The sequence below is a fragment of the Sparus aurata genome, chromosome 19, assembly GCF_900880675.1.
Source record: "Sparus aurata chromosome 19, fSpaAur1.1, whole genome shotgun sequence".
Taxonomy (NCBI): domain Eukaryota; kingdom Metazoa; phylum Chordata; class Actinopteri; order Spariformes; family Sparidae; genus Sparus; species Sparus aurata.
The window spans coordinates 19,107,002-19,124,785 of NC_044205.1; the positions used below are offsets into that span (position 1 = coordinate 19,107,002).

Here is a 17,784-nt window from a genome sequence, read left to right on the forward strand (position 1 = left end):
GCTAGGTGCACAAACAAATCCATTTGTGATTTCTGGGCTTCTGAGCACCTGATTTACACCAGACATGCTGAGCTGGATCCATTTTATTCAGTGTTTTTAAAGGCTGTTCTGCAAAATATCCAGAATAATATGAAAAACACATTATTTCCTTTCACAACTTGAAAAAATGTCTTTCAACCACACTAAAGAGAGAGAATCTTTGTGTATGATCTGTAGTGTGCGGGATGTGAAGACATTTATCAATTTTCACTCCTTGGCATTCTTATCCACTTCAGACGCATACTTTTCTGAATGAAGCAAAGAAGACACATAAAGGAAGCTGGATGGCTTTATATTATCTCTCTTGGGTTTAGAAGAAAAACACACACTCAATGAAAACAGCAGAGCCAGAAATGTATGTGTGTAGTGGATCGCTGCCAACGGTTTATTGAAATGGATGTGTAAGGAGTGCTCTCAATGTATGTGAATACAAACTGCAAACAGGAAGTGTCGAGACAGCGCGTTAATGAAGGTACACCGGAATCGAAACTTTTAAAAACAGTCCAATAATATCCTCCGTGTTTTAAGTGTCCCTGAACATAGACGCAAGTTCTGGAACTGACCTCAAAAACTCCTGTACCAAGAGCAGAGCTTTCACAACATCTGGGTCAACGCCGTGTTTCAAACAAAGCTTTTCTTTCCGCAGTGCAGCCCACTCCTACCCACCCACCAACTCAATCAGCAGAGGTTTACTGCTGAACCCTTTGGCTCAACACCAGCAGATAGAACAAAAGATATCCAATGGCTAAAAAAAAAAAAAAAAGAAAAAACAATTTCTGGCACGGCAAGAGCTCAATCTGAAAGAAGCATCTACTGTTGAGATAGGAGCTTTTCTAAGGAAGTTGGGTTCAAATGAGGCAGAGAAAACAATCATGAGTTGTTTTATTCCCTAAATGATTTTGCTCGATTGAGTTAAATATTTTAATTTAAGGAGAACGCTTGACTCGACACTCTTTCAAATCCTCCTCCTAAATATACCAAGTGTGGGTGTTCCCAGGAGGCAGTCACGTCTTTGAGACATTTCCAGACATACATTTTATTTGATTAGGAGCCAGAGGAATTCTTATTGATTCGATGAACATAAGCGAGAGGGTTATATCAGGTGTCTTTGGCAGATGTAGACTGGTGTTCTATGAGAAGATCCTGAGGGTTTGTCTTTTTTTAGTCCTGGACATCAAAGTAGTCGATCACGGGCTCTTCTTTGACCATCTTCGACCAGGTGCTTCCACTGGCAGCCCTGAGGAGAGAATCCAGAAGAACATGAGACCTGATAACTCAATGTGACGTTTAACCACAGAAGAAGACTCACTTGCTGCTGTGCTGTTTGATGTGAGCGATGGGAGGAGGGGCCCTCGCAGTCGTCTCGCGCTCTATCAGCGATGTCAGGGTTGAGTTGGGACAGGCCGACTTCCCCCTGCGAGTGAGAGCACATCGTCAAATCCAGAAGCAACAAGTAGATTTGTTTTGAAAGCACCCAGGCGGCGCGTGTTCATGTATTCTAATGTTTGAATTACTTCTGGGCTGTGATGACCACGTTGCGCTTGGGCTCGCTGTCGTAGCTCACGCTCTCCACGGCGTAGACCTCGGCCAGTTCGTGGATGATTTTCCGGTGTTCTCTGTTCATGGGTGGGAAACAGTGGCTCCTCTTTGGTTGTTTTCCCTGCAGACATCAGTAAAGCACGTCCATTAGGGATTTGTACAGAGAAAATCTTTGTTGATGAGCTAGTGAGCCAGAAGTTAACATACCAAAAGGAACAGATATATTCAAAATATAATACATTTTTAATTGTTAATCATAATGGGTGCATCTTACCTTTACACAGGTGCAAAAACAAGCCTTTTAAATTTCCTTTTAGACGACAGAATGATGTCACGCTAGCATGTTAGACTCTTTATACTCATGTGCTTCTCATGGAGAGGTTGGGAAAACAGACACCGACATAAAACTGGTCCATCCTCTTTGCCAGAAGCCAGTTATTTAAAGTATTTCAGCAAAAATTCTACTTAGTAAAACATTTAATAACCTTGGTTTTACGAAGAGTAGCCATCCAAAAAAACAGAAGAGCAGAAATTGAAATCAGTCACGGCAGCACATTCAAGGGAGGAATTTATGATAAAACCTTGTTATAGTTAGACTCTGAGGCAGAGAAGCTCTACTGACATGATTTGTTGCTCAAGGAAGAGATTCTGGTGACAAACAATCCTTTACATCTAGCAGAGAAACAGAGGCAACAGTGACCTTGACAGCCTAGCTTCTGATAGCTTCTGATAGCTTCAATGCATCGAACAAAAAAAAAAAAAAAAAAGAGAGAAAATGAAAGCTATTTTTCAAATCATTCCATGAGCTACCTACTCATTTAGTCTGGCTTAGAAACAGTAACTAAAGAGGCTTCGCCGACATGTCAGACACCTACAAGCGAGCACAGCCGGCTCCTTCTCGCAGGTCCACTGGAGGATTGACCGGACTTAAAAATAGCCGAATATACAACAACTGGGTCAGTAAATAATAGAAAAATGTAATTCATACATCAATGTCACAGCGAGAGGTGGGCTGCCTCATCAGGAAGACATTGCTTTGTATGCTAAATTGACGGAAGCTATAATTAGCCGATGCAAATGATTATAATAGAGGCAAACAGAGAAATGGTATAAATACTGCTGGGCGTTATATTCACACTGTTTCTTTATTACTTCATTTAGATACAACCCTCAAGCCCTTTTACATTATTTGAGTTCATAATGAACACGGTGTTACACACAATATTGGAATAGTCATGCAAATAAGTCATGAATGCATAGGTGTTACTGTTCAATAACATTCAACTACTTGTTTATACGCTGTCTGCTTTTGCCGTTTTGCTTTACGTGTTTTATTCTATGAGCATTTCTGTGTCTGATTTAATTGTTTTAAAAAGAACTTGGGGATCATTTAGCATGACTGGCAACTGAAATTTTGTAAGATGCTCCGCTATTTAAATGTAAAGTTTATCAGTTATTCCTTAGAGCAGCGGGCTCCCGACACAGCCAGCAGAGGGAGCACCACACCATAATCAGTCAGCGCAATCGATTCATTGTGACACCTTTACCTTATTAGCAAGCTCGACAAGATTCTTGATCTCTTCTTCCACCTCTGTCACAAATTTCAGGTCCTTTCTGAAGGAGAGAGAAGGATAGAGAGGTTCATGGGTAGTTTTTAAGTGCGTTGAACAAGCTGCACGGACAGTATCAACCAAATGGTGCATAGGACAGACCTGGCATCGTCTTTGAGGCTGTCACTGTAAACGGAGGTGGAGCGGATGTTGAAGGGGTCAGCAGATGTGTCTATCTGCAAAGCGTCCGCCAAACGCCTGTTTCTCTCCAGAGTCGCACACTCTTGGTCACATTCAAGCCTGAAAAAACAAGATAAAGTATATGAGCAGTTTTTATGCGCCCCCATTTGTTGGAGCTCGCAGTACCGAAATGATAATCGAGAAGCGGATAGTTCTGGTCCTGTTGTAATCCATTAAATGCATCCTTCCGATTGATTTATTTAATAATTAATGTGCAAGCAAAAAGTCATCATTCAAGGCGAACAGGAAATCCATTTCTATGCGGAAGAACATTTAAATAATGTTTCATTATTGATTTAAGGTACCCGCATCGTGCCACGCCTCGCAAATCATTTTATGCAAGTTTATTTCAACAGAAAATCATTAATTTCCTCTTTTACCTAGTCTGCTTCGCCTCCTTCTTAGTGAGCAGCGGGCCGATGTCCATGGAGTCGCCGAGCTGCATGTCAGACAGTTTGCTGGCCATGGCGATGGCAGCGTACCTGCGGAAAGAGATTGAAGGACGTTTCAACCACTTCATATTCGTAATTCAAAACAGCTGAACACAGAAAGAGTCAAACCGACCTCTGATATGAGCTGGTTGCCTCTGTGCAGACCACCCTTTCCTTTCTTCGACCACAATCACACTGTACAGAAACCTGTAAAAAGTACGAAAAATAAGACTCAGCAGACACCGTTTTTCTTTTTTGACAGTTGGATGCTGCTCATGTGATCAATCCCAGCAGCAGTGAAAGGTCTTATTGTTTAAGCCCCTGAGTTTGGAGGGCTGCCACTGAAATGTTATTATTTCATCAAAGTTAGCTATTTCATGACAGTTGCACACTATTACAGCAGATTTCATCTAATGCTGGGAGCAAATGTGCAGCAGGAATACACAGCTGGACTGTTGAATGTAAGCTTCAATAATAAGGAGATGTGACACATTTATTGACTAAAAACATTTTACATCAGAGTAATAACGTTATTTTATTAGGGAGAAATACTAGATGGTGAATGAACTCGTCATGACTCCACGCCTGGATGTAACAGACTGCACAAACTCTGTAACCTGTATCGGAGCATCTGGAGGTCCAGCTGCTCTCAGTGTGTCGTACCTTTGCAGTGCAGGTGGTGCGAGGGCAGCTGCTGCCTGGATGACAGGGAGCGGAGCACGGGTGGCCGCAGTCTGGACGAGGCAGCACACAGGGCTGCTGGCAGCTGCCGTCTGCCAAACACTCGCCCCGGTGGCAGATCCGTCTGCAGCGGTGGTTTTCACATGGCAGTATTTTGTTGCATGTCAGGCCACAGGAAATGTCCTGCAGGTGACACGGGATGTTGCTGCGTTGCTGTGGGACAGAAGAAAAGAGCGTCACTTTTATCACAGGAAATAAAAAAACAGAAGTTATGCAAATGCCAGCTAGGGGGAGTTACCTCGTGCTTTCCCATGCACCATTTCTGAGTGAGGTAGGTGCAGGGTGGACACTTCTCTTCACTGTGGCAGTTGTGAAACACTGAAGAGAGATAAATGTTGGGCGTACATTCACACGACAGTGTTAAAGGTTAACTATACGAGATTTTGAACATTAATATGGGAGCAGACAACTAGTTTCTCATTTAAGAGCTAAACTGTAAACTAAAACATGTTTCTGAAAACATTTCATGTGAGAAATAGGCCATGCAGTAACAGAATCTTGATTCATATTCTATTAGCACTGCCTGGTTTAACACCTCAAACTGCTTTTTAGTTGCCCCTTTTTTTGCTTGTACTCTAGTGAGACATTCAGTGAATATTGTATTTTTCACCTTTAACTGCAGTGTGCACATTTGCCATTTCCTCTCACCTGGGTGGTCACACTCGTGTCTTCTTGTACACATGTTTTTGCACTCTGGTGGCTTCGTGCCGCAGGCGATGGGCGGGTACAAGACGGTGAGTCCACAGTGACATGTCAGCTCGTCGAAACCTAAAGAAAGAAGGAATCAGGATGCCACATAGTCAGGGCTGACTGAATGTTTTAAAACGTCTACCGTTTCCATGGTAATGGATGTCCAAGTCTGTATTTTAATGATGCTGGGGTTTTTTGAAGAGGAGAAAAAGAAGCAAAAGACTGATTGGGAAAGAGCCACATGGCATTTCTCTCTGGTATCTATAGCCCAAAAGCCTGCACTGAAGCTTTGAAGCTCTAAAAATGGTATTCAGCAGAGCCCTGCACAACGGATATGAGCTGAGATGAAATCCAAAACATTTTAGTTTTTTTAATGGCAGAGTAACTTCTGTATGTGGAACTTCTGAGACATGGCTCGTAAGTAAAGCCCTGTTGGACTGATAAAAATGTCTGCAGGACTCACTGGACTGCCAGCAGGGATCACAGTTTCCACGGTGACAAGTCTCCTGGCAGCGGTGGAGTCCACAGTTGAGCTTGTAGCCGCAGATCAGGAGGCACTTGTGCTCCGAGTTCTGGACGGACAGACAGAAACCAGTGACACCACCTCCTACAGTCTACATCTGTCCCAGTGATCACACTGATACTATCTTGATTCACTGTAAGACCTTGAATTTAATACAAAGATGTTGTTTGTGCACTGCAAGCTAAAATGGAATTTTAGGGTCGCCTCTAGATGGAACAGTTTGTCTGCAGGTACCAGACAATTAAATCATAATTTTAACCACCTTTTTGTTCAAATTAACTTTTTTGTTATTCAAGTATTGCTGATAAGTACATGTGGCTCAGTGCAGATGTAGGTTTAATATGGTTATTTGAGTGAGTTAGGTGCTTCTACTTTCAACCAAATGTAAGTATAAAAGCCAACATTTGGTTCAGTGCTAAGTTTAAAGCTCTGTAACATCAGCAATGCGGACATTCGTGCAGAAGAGCTCGACTCATTTTGACAAAAAAAAGAATGATAAATAATTAAATAAGATGTGTGCGGTGTTCAGACCACACAAATTCAAATCTATGACTATCTAATTTCTTTTAAGGCTTCATATCTATGCATTTAATTTAAGGCAGCTTTTAAAAAGGCGTGGTGGGCTCATTCAACATGTTAACAAGTGTTCCTCAATTGCATGATATGTAAGAGACAAGTTTGTTTACTGAGGAAATCAGAAAAAAAACAACTGATTGAAGTACGTACACATTATCTGGCTAGTAAATAGCTATATCACTGCAACATTCCTGCATTAGGGACTTTTGTAAAATTACATCATGTTGTTGTACTGTCTAGCCTCTTTGTGTCTGGGTTACATAAAAAGTTTTGCTAACACCAGCATCGTTTCATGTCTATAGACCTGAATAGTGTTCGGAGGGTATAAACTGCACAACACTGACGTCAAGTAACTGAATACTCACCACACAACAAAGCTCGCCACACTTGTGTCTGCCGCAGGAGCGTTTCTTGTTGCAGCGCTTCTCACAAGTGAACACGAGCTCCTCTGGAATCGAAAGAGTCAGAAGTTAAAAAAACAGAAAAGCAGGCGGTCGAGGCTCTTCTTTAATTTCATTAGAAATCTTACCCTCTTTCTGGATCGTGGCACATGGGACCTCCTGAAAAACAAAAGGTCTTTTTAAACTCTTTATTATGATGAATAAAGCCTACCAAATGAGAGCAGCACCACTGTATCAGACAAACATTCTGCTGGTGCTCAAGCCTGCTCCACCTTTGTCTTGCAGCCACATCTGCATCTGATAGTGGAGGTCAGGGAGCAGGGCCCGCAGCTGCCCTCATGGCACAGCTTCTCACACAGATGGATGGTGTCTGAAATAACACAAGTTCATTCATTCAGTTGTGACAAACTGGAAGAAGCTCAACATAATTTACATCCTGTCTGAACACAAAATATGAACAGTTTCATTGTCTCAGGAATTCTGGTCCGAGTCCGAGCATGTTGACAATACAGCAGTTCTCTTTTCAAAACCACAAATCTGTACTTTCTCTAGTTAAGACACCCTTTGTCTCGCTTCCTTACCGCTGGATCCACAGGCCAGAGGTTTGTTGCACGTCTTCCCACAGGAGGGGATGGGATCGGAGCAGCTCCGCCTTTCAGAATAGCCCAGGTCCAAGAGTTTGGTCAGCGGTGTCTGACCGCAGGGACACGTCTTCACCAGGCTTGGGGAGCGAGGGCATGGCTGGCACCGGCCGTGGTGGCAAACCTGCTGGCACCGGTGAGCTTCACAGTTTAACATCCTGATAGAGCAGAGTGAGCGTCAGGCTGTGGTGGGGACTGTCAGACTGAAAAAAAAAGCTTTATTGTGAATAGATCATGGACAGACTTACAGTCCACATGTTTTTTCGCAGGAGAAGTGTCCCGAACCATCAAATCCTTCCTTATCTGTGCCGCACAGGACTTCACGAGTGGTAACGCCACAGTAGCACACTAAGGAAAATAAAAACAGGCAAACTTATAATCAGCTGATTCTAAAGACTTATTTCTATCTGTTAGAACATTGTACAGAGCCGTGCCGAGCCTCACCCTGCTGAACTTGCAGCTGGCAGGGTTGACAAGCCCCACTGTGGCACACCTGGGCGCAGGTGTGGTCAGCACAGTTGAGTATGGCACCACACACCTTGTCACACTGCAGCACTGTTCCCTGACCACAGCGCATTGGTTGACTGCAAATATATGGTCCAATCATTACTATGGTGTCAAAACCTTGGCTAGAAAAACAAATCTCTTGGCGTACCACATAAATAACAATTATGTTCATTATCGATTAATCGATTAGTTGTTTGATCTATAAAATGTCCGAAATGGTGAAAAATGTCAAATCAATTCCCAAAGTCCAAGACAACACCATCCAATGTCTTGTTTTGTCCACAACCCAAAGATATTCTATTTGCTGTCATAGAGGAGAAAAGAAACCAGAGCATATTCACATCTAAGAAGCTGGAATCAGAGAATTTCCTCATTTTTTCTTAAATTGGTCCAACTGATTAATTAATTTCCAAAATATTTGTTTACCAATTTGATAGTTGAAAACTAATGGATTAATCATTGTAATCTTGATAAATACAGCGTGAAAACAGATAGACAGATGCAAACATGATTCAAATGCAGATTACCTGGTCTTCCCACAGATACAGGATTTTGTTACAAAGGCAGGACATTGAGGACAAGGTCCAGGATGACACAAGCTGAAGGGAGACAGAAAATATTGTTCAGCAGGGTTCTTAAATTTGGGATTCGTGACTAAATGACAGGTATATGAAAAACTGCAAACTGCAAACTGTAGTGCTTAAAACCACATTTCTTTCTTTAAAAAAACCCCCAAGAAGTCCCCAACAGATTTAATAACTGTATTTGTCATTTAATTGGTGGATTTCATCTACGTTACAATCAGAACGTCAAACTTCTCTTCACTCTAATCAGCAACTTCACAACTTGATATGGAATCAAACTGTTCTTCACAGTGTTACATCCCAACCCAACCCACCGTTCCTCTGAAAATACCTCAAAATAACAAAAGAAAGACATACAACACAATTCTGTTTCACTGTGATTGTTCAAGGCTCACATGTTACAGGGGTGGTTGCAGTCCACTCCGCTCCTTTTCTTCCCACACATGTTGCCACAGCTGTGGGGAATCTCGCTGCGCTGCCATTCTGGGTTCGTCACTTTACCTGCCAATCACATGTGGGAAGAAGAGTGATGAGTTTCTTTTCCCCGCTTTCAACAACAGCATGGTGGGCTAAAAGATTTTTAATCAGAACAAAAATATACATTTTAAATTATTTGTGTATGAATGACCGTCACTCACCACAGAAGCAGGTGTAGGAAGTCGGTTGTTTTAGTGCAACATTCTGGCAGGCGGGACAACGCCAACCTTCAGCTGATACTGAAAAACACCTTTGTTTTACTATCAACACTTCAGTTTTTTGATATAAAAGAGAACAGCTGATATTTCCACTGGCCCCAAACTGCAATGCAACACAATATCCCGTTGATGCAGCAGGAACTTCAAAGCCTAAGAGCTGTGTTTTGTGTGTTGTAGTGGGGCTGCTGTGACTAGGTATTGTCCATCTGCACAACAGTATTATGCATTACAGTGGTCCTTTTGTTTTGTACCGAGTGCGGCTCAGTGCTGCTAAAAATAAACATCCAAATACCGTCTGCCTGAGAGGCCGGGGATCGGGCCCATTTCTTGATGCAATTCAGGTGGAAGACGTGGTAGCAGCTCTGGCAGCTCCACACCGGGGCCATGAGCCGGATGATGTCGCAGCAAACCATGCACTCATACTTCTCCTCCGACAGCTGTTCAATCAGACATCCTGTGGAGCGACGAGGTACAGAAGACAAATAACCCACAAATGACTTGTTAATACAAAAGAACCCTGAGGCGGCTCCATCAAAGACCAATGAGCTGCTAAATTACAGGCTAGTGAGGACAGAATGAAGCACAGAAAGAACGAAATACATGTGACTTTGTCAACCAGTATTATAGTGTAACTTAGAAGATACTTTTAAATTAGAAAATCAGGAAGTGGTCAATTACTCAAGGTGTCAAAGAAACTTAAAGCATTTTCAGGCACTTCCAAGGTTACTATACAAAACTTTTCCAGACGCTCGAAGCCTTTATCATAGCCTCTACACTGTTATGAGCACAACTGGGAAAAATAAAGTTTACAGAATGTACAACGGATGTTGTTCACATTAACTGTGATTGTATGTTTTGATCACGATTATTTCATTCTCACCGATTTCGACACCATGAGACAACAACCATGATGACAGGATTGATTAATTTAAAATATTATAAAGACTCTTTGATTATGACTAATTGTGTTGATCAAGCACCAAAGTACAAGTAAAAATGCAACATTTTTCAAACTTCCAAGACTTGGATCGGGATGTTTTATAGCTATGACTGCCTCTTTGAGCTGAAACGATCTATTGATGACTTGTCAACTATTAACTTAATTGGGAACTATTCTGACAATTGATTAATTAGCTTGAAGAAAGAAATAGGTAAGATATCTCTGATTCCAGCTTCTTAAATGTGAATATTTTCTGGTTTCTTTACTCCTCCATAAAAGTTAACTAAATATCTTTGGGTTGTGACCTAAACAGACATTTGAGAATGTTATCTCGGGCTTTGGGAAACACAGATTTTTTAGCATCGTTTGACATTTTATAGACCAAACTATTCGACACATCCAGAAAAGAATTAAGAGATTTCTCAACAATGAAGAAAACCTTAGGTGCAGTCCTACTGTTTGGTCTAACCTGTCTGTGTCTCCTTGCTCTCTGGTATCTTGTCCCAGTTCCTCTGGGCCGGCCGGTGGTTTTGGTGGTGTGTTCTTCTCCCCCCTCTGGCCTGGAGGGGTGTATTTCGTCCTGAGCCACGACCAGCTTTACTGGCAGCAAGATCCTGAGATGATCTGTAGTGAGCAGAGTCATCTTGGACACTCGACCTCCTCTCTGAGCCCGTTTCATCTTGAGCTGGTTGTTTGGGCGGTTTGATTGGTCCCGTCCGTCGCTTTGCCTCAGTGTGTTTCCTCTGATGATCATCATGTTGAAAGTCTGGAACCGTCCTGCTCCTCTGAGTTCTGTCACTGATGTCTGAAGTTTGGGTTTCTACTTTAGTGTCATTTGCCCTCTGACCTCCTGCTGTTGGGTTGTTCTCCTTAGAGTGATTACCCCTTTCATTTTGATGTCCCCTCCTCTGCTCCTGGCTAAACCTCCGAGGTTTTTTCGCCCGGGCATCCTGGTCTTCACTGCTTTGTTCCAAATTCCTGCCTGAGTCTTCTCTTCTCCAGTTGGGTCCATCAGGTCCATCCATGAGAGGTGCCCCTGAACGATAGGCACTGGCACCTCTGTTGTTACCAAAATCCCCTCCAGGTCTTTGCCGCCAGGAGCTGGAGCCACCAAAATCCCCGTTCCCTTCTCTCCTCCCTCTACCTCTGCCTCGCCTTCTGGCTCCATCCTCTTCATGGTAGGGAGGATGTTGACGCAATGCATAATTTGAATTATCGTGGCTGAATGGGGGTTTGAATCCCTGATGAGAGTGTCCATATTGCTGAGAAGGATCATAACTGTTGCTACTCAGGTTTCTGTCATTGTTGTGTCTGGGCCGACCCCTCCTAGGTTTGTGCTGATACGGTTTTTGGTGTGACGCCCCATCTGGATTGAGGTCAGGTGGGTCTGCAAACAGAGAAGTGACAGTGTTATAATAAAAGCCTGAAGCTGTGTGAATACAATTACAGTAAGTATTCATGCATGGTGTCCATCAGAGTGGATTTATCTTCTATTTAGATGGAATACCATGTCCTAACGATCAAGTGGTGGACCCCCTAAGCTTTGTCCACAAGTCCAGTTTATTATTGTCTTTGAATATCTTTGTTATTTTGAACAATGGCAGAGGGGAGAGGAGTTGCACCATGCACCTCTAGAATAACTTTTAAATCTTCTTTTTCATAGAAAACCAGACTGATTGAACAAATTTAACAACATTTCAGAAATATCTTGATTTAATAACAAATACATCTGTGCACATTATGCACCAAAGAGTATATTCTGCATATTCATATTTTGCCTTATTATGTTTGTTTTGTCTCAAATTATGATAATTATAGTAAACAGAGGGACATTTGATCTAAATATAGCTTCAAAAAGTAGACTACACACTTTAGAGCACAATAACCACTAGAATGGCCAGCTGTATTTTCTTCTTCCTAAACAGAAAAAAAGGATGAGCTGTGCAGCAAATATTTTATTTAAAATACATGTAGATGTATTTCTTTCATGCTAAAAGTTTTTCCAGAATCACCTTATATACCATTGGTGCATGATGTTCACGGCATGTGGAAATCTTCATAAGTCTTTATAATTAAAATATAGTGGGAAAAAAGGTACTGACATGGTTTGTCACTTGTTTAATAGTCAGGGGAAAAAAATGCAGTACAATGTTTTACATTATAATTTAATCATTTGTGTATGACAGGGATATTTAGGAGACAGAATGATAACAACAATGACTCTATGGTATATCAAATATAATAACAAATCAAAAGCTAGTTGTTTTGATCTGCCTACTACCATGATTATTATATTTTCTACTACTGCTTTAAAATAAATATAAACTATACAGTTTATTAGATATAGTTTTTAGGGTAGCTAGTTAGCTTTTGCACAACTCAGAGGATGTGATCATTTAGACTCATATATCACAACTTGAAACTATTGAACGCACATACTGGTGCTGCTATAAGCTAACAAGCTCATTCCATTTTTATTTTTAAATCAGGTCCAGTATTTCATAAAAGGTGAATCACAGATCATCGTCACTTGTTGTCAGGTCATCTAAGAATGGCCTTATCACACTGACATTCTAAGGTTTACAACCCATAGCAAGCTAAACGTGACTGCATGGATCAAGAATCAGCTCGCTAAGGTTAGCTGAAAGTTTATCTCAGCTAACATTAGCTTGGCTAACATTAGACTAGCTAACTTACCACATAAGCTAAACAGACGTCAGCGAGCACGTTTAAGTGGCCAGCCTCGCTTTATAAACAAAAACAGTAACATTTTGTTAGTGAGAGCTTCATTTTATATCGAGACACCTTATCACTCGCTGTATAAATTATTTACAGGCTGTTGCCGTTAGTTAACTTACCTGCGTTACCCTCGGCCATTCAGTGTGAACTCTGGTTGTTGTTTTTCTCCCACGCCACAAGTTTGAGGAACAACAGGCTGTTTTGGGAGAGTTGACAAGCGTATCCAGGTACTCGGCGAGAATATCTACTTTTCTACCTGTGTTCTGGCTGTTTAGCCTGGAGCGAACTCCCTTTAAAGCGTCAACTATCTCCTTCTATCACTCACGTTAGCAGCACTAGCTCCACGCTAACACAGGGTACGGTAAGCTAGCGAGAGTACGAAAACCGGAACTTCCTGTCAGTATTTTCAAATTAAACGCAAATAATAACATGTCATTCGAAATAAAGAGATTCAACCGACCAGAACATACTTCTTCCCTTACAAAGGGTAAAATTATAGTTTTAAGAATATATTCTGGACCATGGATTAATCAAACTAACAGGTGAATAATGATTAGTTATTAGTCATTTGCTGAGGAGGATCCCTCAACATTAAAAGACATTTAACTGAAGATAATACTCGAAACTGGCCACAAGGTGGCGCTCCATGTTTGGATTAGTACAACAGGGACCACAAACGCTTCTCTGAATGATAAAAGAAGAAAAAATTATTCTTTTAGATTGTCTATCCGTGCAACATACATTATGATTTTGCATATGCTAATACACCTTTCTATGATAACAGTAAAAAAAAAAAAAAAAGAGGAGAAGTTGTAGTTTATGTCAGACAGATGTGAAATTGGTGTTAAAAATGTAAAGGTATAATTTAACATTATGGAAAACCTCCAATGTTTTTTTTTTTTTTTTATCTTATACACATTGTATTACGTGTGCATTTCATATTCTTAATGTGTGGCTGTCTGGCCACAAACCTGATTCTCTTTGGGAATGTGACGTCTTGAATAAACAGCACTGCATTTGTTTAAGTGGTCTGTTAGCTTAACCATACACTTTTCCTCAGAGCCAGAATGTGAATACCTGTTTTTCCAGAGACCTTATTAAAATCCAGACTACACAGCTCGAAATTAGTAAGGCATATTGGGATATATTAGTGTTTTCCCTCATTCAGTTTCCAGTAAGCCTGTTGAAAAAAGGTCAATTTTATTTCCCAAAGTGACAGTCAGATGCAATAAAACTGAAATAAACTCATCTGACAGTAGGGGACACTCGTGCAAACTCACAACAACCAACTGTTCTGTTTTATCAGCCCGTGTCAATGTTAGCCTAGGAAAATGAATGTAATGACCAGCAACAGATTCCAGATCACGCATGCGCAGAGTGGCTCTTCGGCCCCGTCAACCAGGCGGAGGTGGGTGGGAGAGAGATGCGTCAAGTGCAACAAAATACCGGAACACGGGCCATTTTGTTTTCAAAATAAAATAGTAACCGTATAACAGTTTGTTTTTGAGAAAACCAGAAGCGGTACTCAAATTTGTCTAACGTCAAATATGGTGTTATAAATGATGTATTGCTGTTTTACTACTATGAATTCACAATTATTTTAAATCTATCTTACTCTTATTGATGTACGAGTACATTTCACCTTCCCGCCTACACAGGCAGCATTTAGCAATGTCTCAGCTTCGGTGTGACCTCTGTGCATCGGTCTATAATGCTGAAGTGTCTCTTATTTTATGGAGTCATGTGGTTCACTCAAGTTTGAAGAGAAAATGATACATGGCAGCTATTAAAACTGATGTAACATGTGGATCTGCAAAAATTATATGGCCACAATTTCGAATAAAATAGTATTAAATATTGAGACTTTCATTGCTTTTTCTATTTTATTTTTCCGTTCTGGCATCAATACGAGCATTCATTTTTCACTAGTACCAAAAAATAAAGTCACAACCGCTGTGTTATTTTGACAATCGTGGCCGGAAGTCACGTCTTCCCTCCCATCTAGCCTGACGCTGCCTGTGAGGAGCTCGAGCGCGGCCGAGCAGGAGAGAGTGGCAGTGAACGTGTCTGCGGCAGCGTTTAGCGTTAAAAAACACAAACTACGGCTGAAGACTGGAGGACCGAGCCCCGCTGCGCTTCGCGACGACCTCGGCGGACCGCGGACTATGATACATTTCAGACAGAGGCTGGTAACGGCGCGCTGTTTTGACGACAAGCGGGGTTATTGAACATCTGTAGAGCATAATGAGGGCATCCGCTATTCTTTACGGTGGTTTTTCCTCCGAGGTTTAGTCAGACGCAGAGTGACACTATTTATAAATGCGTCGCTTTTAGACATCCCTCCGAAGGAATAGACGCACCGAGGGGACACAGCCTGCAGAAATTTAGTTAATTCCCTCCTCCCATGGCCCCTGGGGAACAGTGAAGTCATTTGAGAAGTCACCGGAGAAGAAGACACGTCTTAATCATCTCGATAGCTTTCAGTGGAGATAACGGCAAAAAAAATAAAAAAATAACGGCTTTCCCTTCCATCGGCTCGCACGAGACTCCCCCTGCTTTTTTTTTTTTCGTTTTTTTTTTTTTTTTTTAAGTCTTACATGGTTTTGTATTTCTGAGCATTCATCGCCAACCCTCCTGTGGGCATTTTTTCACCCCGTTAAAGGATGCCGGATCAAATATCGGTGTCCGAGTTTCTCTCGGAGACAACTGAGGATTACAATTCCCCGACAACATCCAGCTTCACCACCCGACTGCAGAGCTGCAGGAACACAGTGAATGTGTTGGAGGAGGTAAGGCCACTGTGTCAGCCTGGATGGATGGATGGATGAGATGCCTAAGCACACATCACCACCAAAGAGACTTGGTTGATGTGAATGACAATACAACAGGTTTTAAAGGTGGAATGCAGTTTATTTACAGTAAAGATAATACACACAGGCCATCCTCAACTCAACTAGTGATATTTTCCTGCATTTCAAAATACCACAAGAGGGCAAAATCCATAATAATGTGTTGGCACAGAAAACAAAATAATTGCACCTGTTGAGTGTGAAAGTGCATTTTTTTGATGTTTGCCTGATGCAACTACAAAAAAAAAAAAGAAAAATGCACATTTCTCCACATACACACACACGCACGCACAAACACATACTTGGTGCAGAGCTGCTGTGTGTGTAGGTGACCTCTCATCTTGTGTGTTTGTGTATCTGCTCCTATTTCTTGCCAGATATGTAGAGTAATAATAGAGGAGGGGGGTGGATGGCTGTGGTGGAGAGAGTATAGGGTATAGGAGGTTGTGCACTCAGGCCTGCAGCTCTCTGTGTTCACTATTACATAACTCGCAGCTTCAGAGCATGCTGCCAGGCTGTAGCAGTATGTGTGTGTGTGTGTGTGTGTGTGTGTGTGTGTGTGTGTGTGTGACAGAGAGAGAGAGAAAGACCTTCTCTTGTCACTGGCAGTCAGATCTGGATTTAACCGTTTGAGGATTAAAGAGATTCCCCGCTCCCACCCAGGCCAGATTGCATATAAAAAAAATGATGGATTTTTAGCGCAGAAGGGAAATACTGCACCCAAAAGTCGCACTCTGCGACACTGTGCCACCTTCCATCATGTAGTGGGCAGTGTAATAAGGCCAGGCAGGTGGGTAGTTATGTGTGCGTACGTGTGTGTGTTTCCCACCTCCCCGCCCCCACCGTCGCCCTCCACTGGCATCCTTTCTGCAATGATTAAATGGAGCATCAAACCAGGGAAGCACCGCTCACCTTCGCTGCTGCCCGTTAATGCCAAAACGTGACCTCATTTCCCACTTCGAAACACATTTAGCTGCAGACATGAATGACTTCAGGCTCGCAGTATTTAGAGTAATCTCTCACGTAAAGCTGTGGCGCGTTAAAGCGACTATATGGGGGTTTATTTGTTATAAATCACTTGTAAACATCCAGATGAGCAAGATGGCCTCATCCTCTCCCATCCATCACCTCTAGTGTCAATCCTTTACAAGCTTATTATGACCCGACGATAGAAAATCTACCAAAACAGAACCAGCGGTGTGTTTACTCCTAACCCGGAGCCCAGTTTGTGTCTGCTGACTGTAACAAGGAAAAGGCTCGCATCATGAATCACCTCTCTGGCTCCGTGCCTCTGAACCGAAAGAGACTGCAGCAGCACAAACGAAAAACATCTGTTAGAGAGGGCCGCCATGTGCGCTGGGCTTCAGTAGCCGCTCTGGAATTTTTTTGCAGCGATCACATGACAAGGAAGACCATTATGCTGGTACCAAAGAGCCAGCAACACATGCTCTTCGCTGTTTAAACAAAGGCGAGATGCCCTCAACGATGATAAGTCAGCCTGTTACTCAAACTGGGATACACCCATCAGATGCAGGCAGCCAGCTTTAAAGCCTTGAATGCCGCTAGATTAGTGTCTGTTTTATGAAATTATCTACTCTGTTGATCCCTGCGCAGGCATGTAAGGACTCACTTGCATCACACAGCCAGCAGCGCTGCCTCCGCCACCGCAGTGAAGTTGAACTGCCTTCGGCGTCTTTTTGCCTGAAGAGGAGTTTGTTTAAAATGTTTCTGCTGAGCTCCTCAAACTTAAAGCATTCATCGCTCTTTTTTTTTCCTCCAAGTCATTCCCTCAGTATGTTGTCAAGGTAAATTATGCAAAGGTACGGCTTGAATATTTAATGGTGTAACTTGAGGGGGTGATTTGACCCACAGGAGAGTAGTCATCCTCTGAGTCATGTGGAGGTGCAAAGAAAGGAAAGATCAGAGAAGATGTAGCGGCATCATATCGTCTTAATTTCAGCACCCAACATCAATTATTGATCGGCGCGTAATGACACAAAAGTATTCATGACTCACCAGCAGCCTCCACCCTGTTTCTCTCCCTGTGGTCGCAGCGGAGCTTACAAAGATGTTGACTGTTTACTCACGTATCCGTTCAG

The 17,784-nt window shown here is 42.2% G+C and overlaps 2 protein-coding genes across 8 annotated transcripts in view; one reads left to right on the plus strand and one right to left on the minus strand.

Annotated features, from left to right (window-relative positions):
* Positions 1 to 393: 393 nt before the first annotated feature.
* nfx1 (nuclear transcription factor, X-box binding 1) lies at positions 394 to 13,230 on the minus strand. The gene is made up of 23 exons (XM_030398740.1): positions 12,956 to 13,230; positions 10,567 to 11,484; positions 9,450 to 9,611; positions 9,101 to 9,178; positions 8,858 to 8,963; positions 8,406 to 8,477; positions 7,816 to 7,955; positions 7,620 to 7,719; positions 7,312 to 7,529; positions 7,003 to 7,100; positions 6,859 to 6,889; positions 6,695 to 6,777; positions 5,694 to 5,802; positions 5,189 to 5,308; positions 4,779 to 4,858; positions 4,463 to 4,693; positions 3,933 to 4,006; positions 3,749 to 3,850; positions 3,291 to 3,428; positions 3,126 to 3,192; positions 1,554 to 1,699; positions 1,349 to 1,453; positions 394 to 1,276 (listed from the first exon to the last, which is right to left on the minus strand). Exons 1-23 carry the CDS (start codon positions 12,972 to 12,974, stop codon positions 1,201 to 1,203), a joined length of 3,273 nt encoding a protein of 1,090 aa, XP_030254600.1. The 5' UTR covers positions 12,975 to 13,230; the 3' UTR covers positions 394 to 1,200.
* A 1,594-nt stretch (positions 13,231 to 14,824) lies between these two features.
* The window catches only part of asap1b (ArfGAP with SH3 domain, ankyrin repeat and PH domain 1b), a 62,475-nt gene continuing 59,515 nt past the window's right edge, over positions 14,825 to 17,784 (plus strand). For 4 of the 7 annotated variants that reach the window (XM_030397925.1, XM_030397924.1, XM_030397926.1 and 1 more), the window contains exon 1: positions 14,826 to 15,625. In XM_030397925.1, coding sequence (XP_030253785.1) covers positions 15,500 to 15,625 — 126 coding nt within the window. In that variant the 5' untranslated portion in view covers positions 14,826 to 15,499. Of the gene's footprint in view, positions 15,626 to 17,784 lie in introns of all 7 variants that reach the window. The other 3 variants (XM_030397921.1, XM_030397922.1, XM_030397923.1) reach the window with 1 other exon arrangement.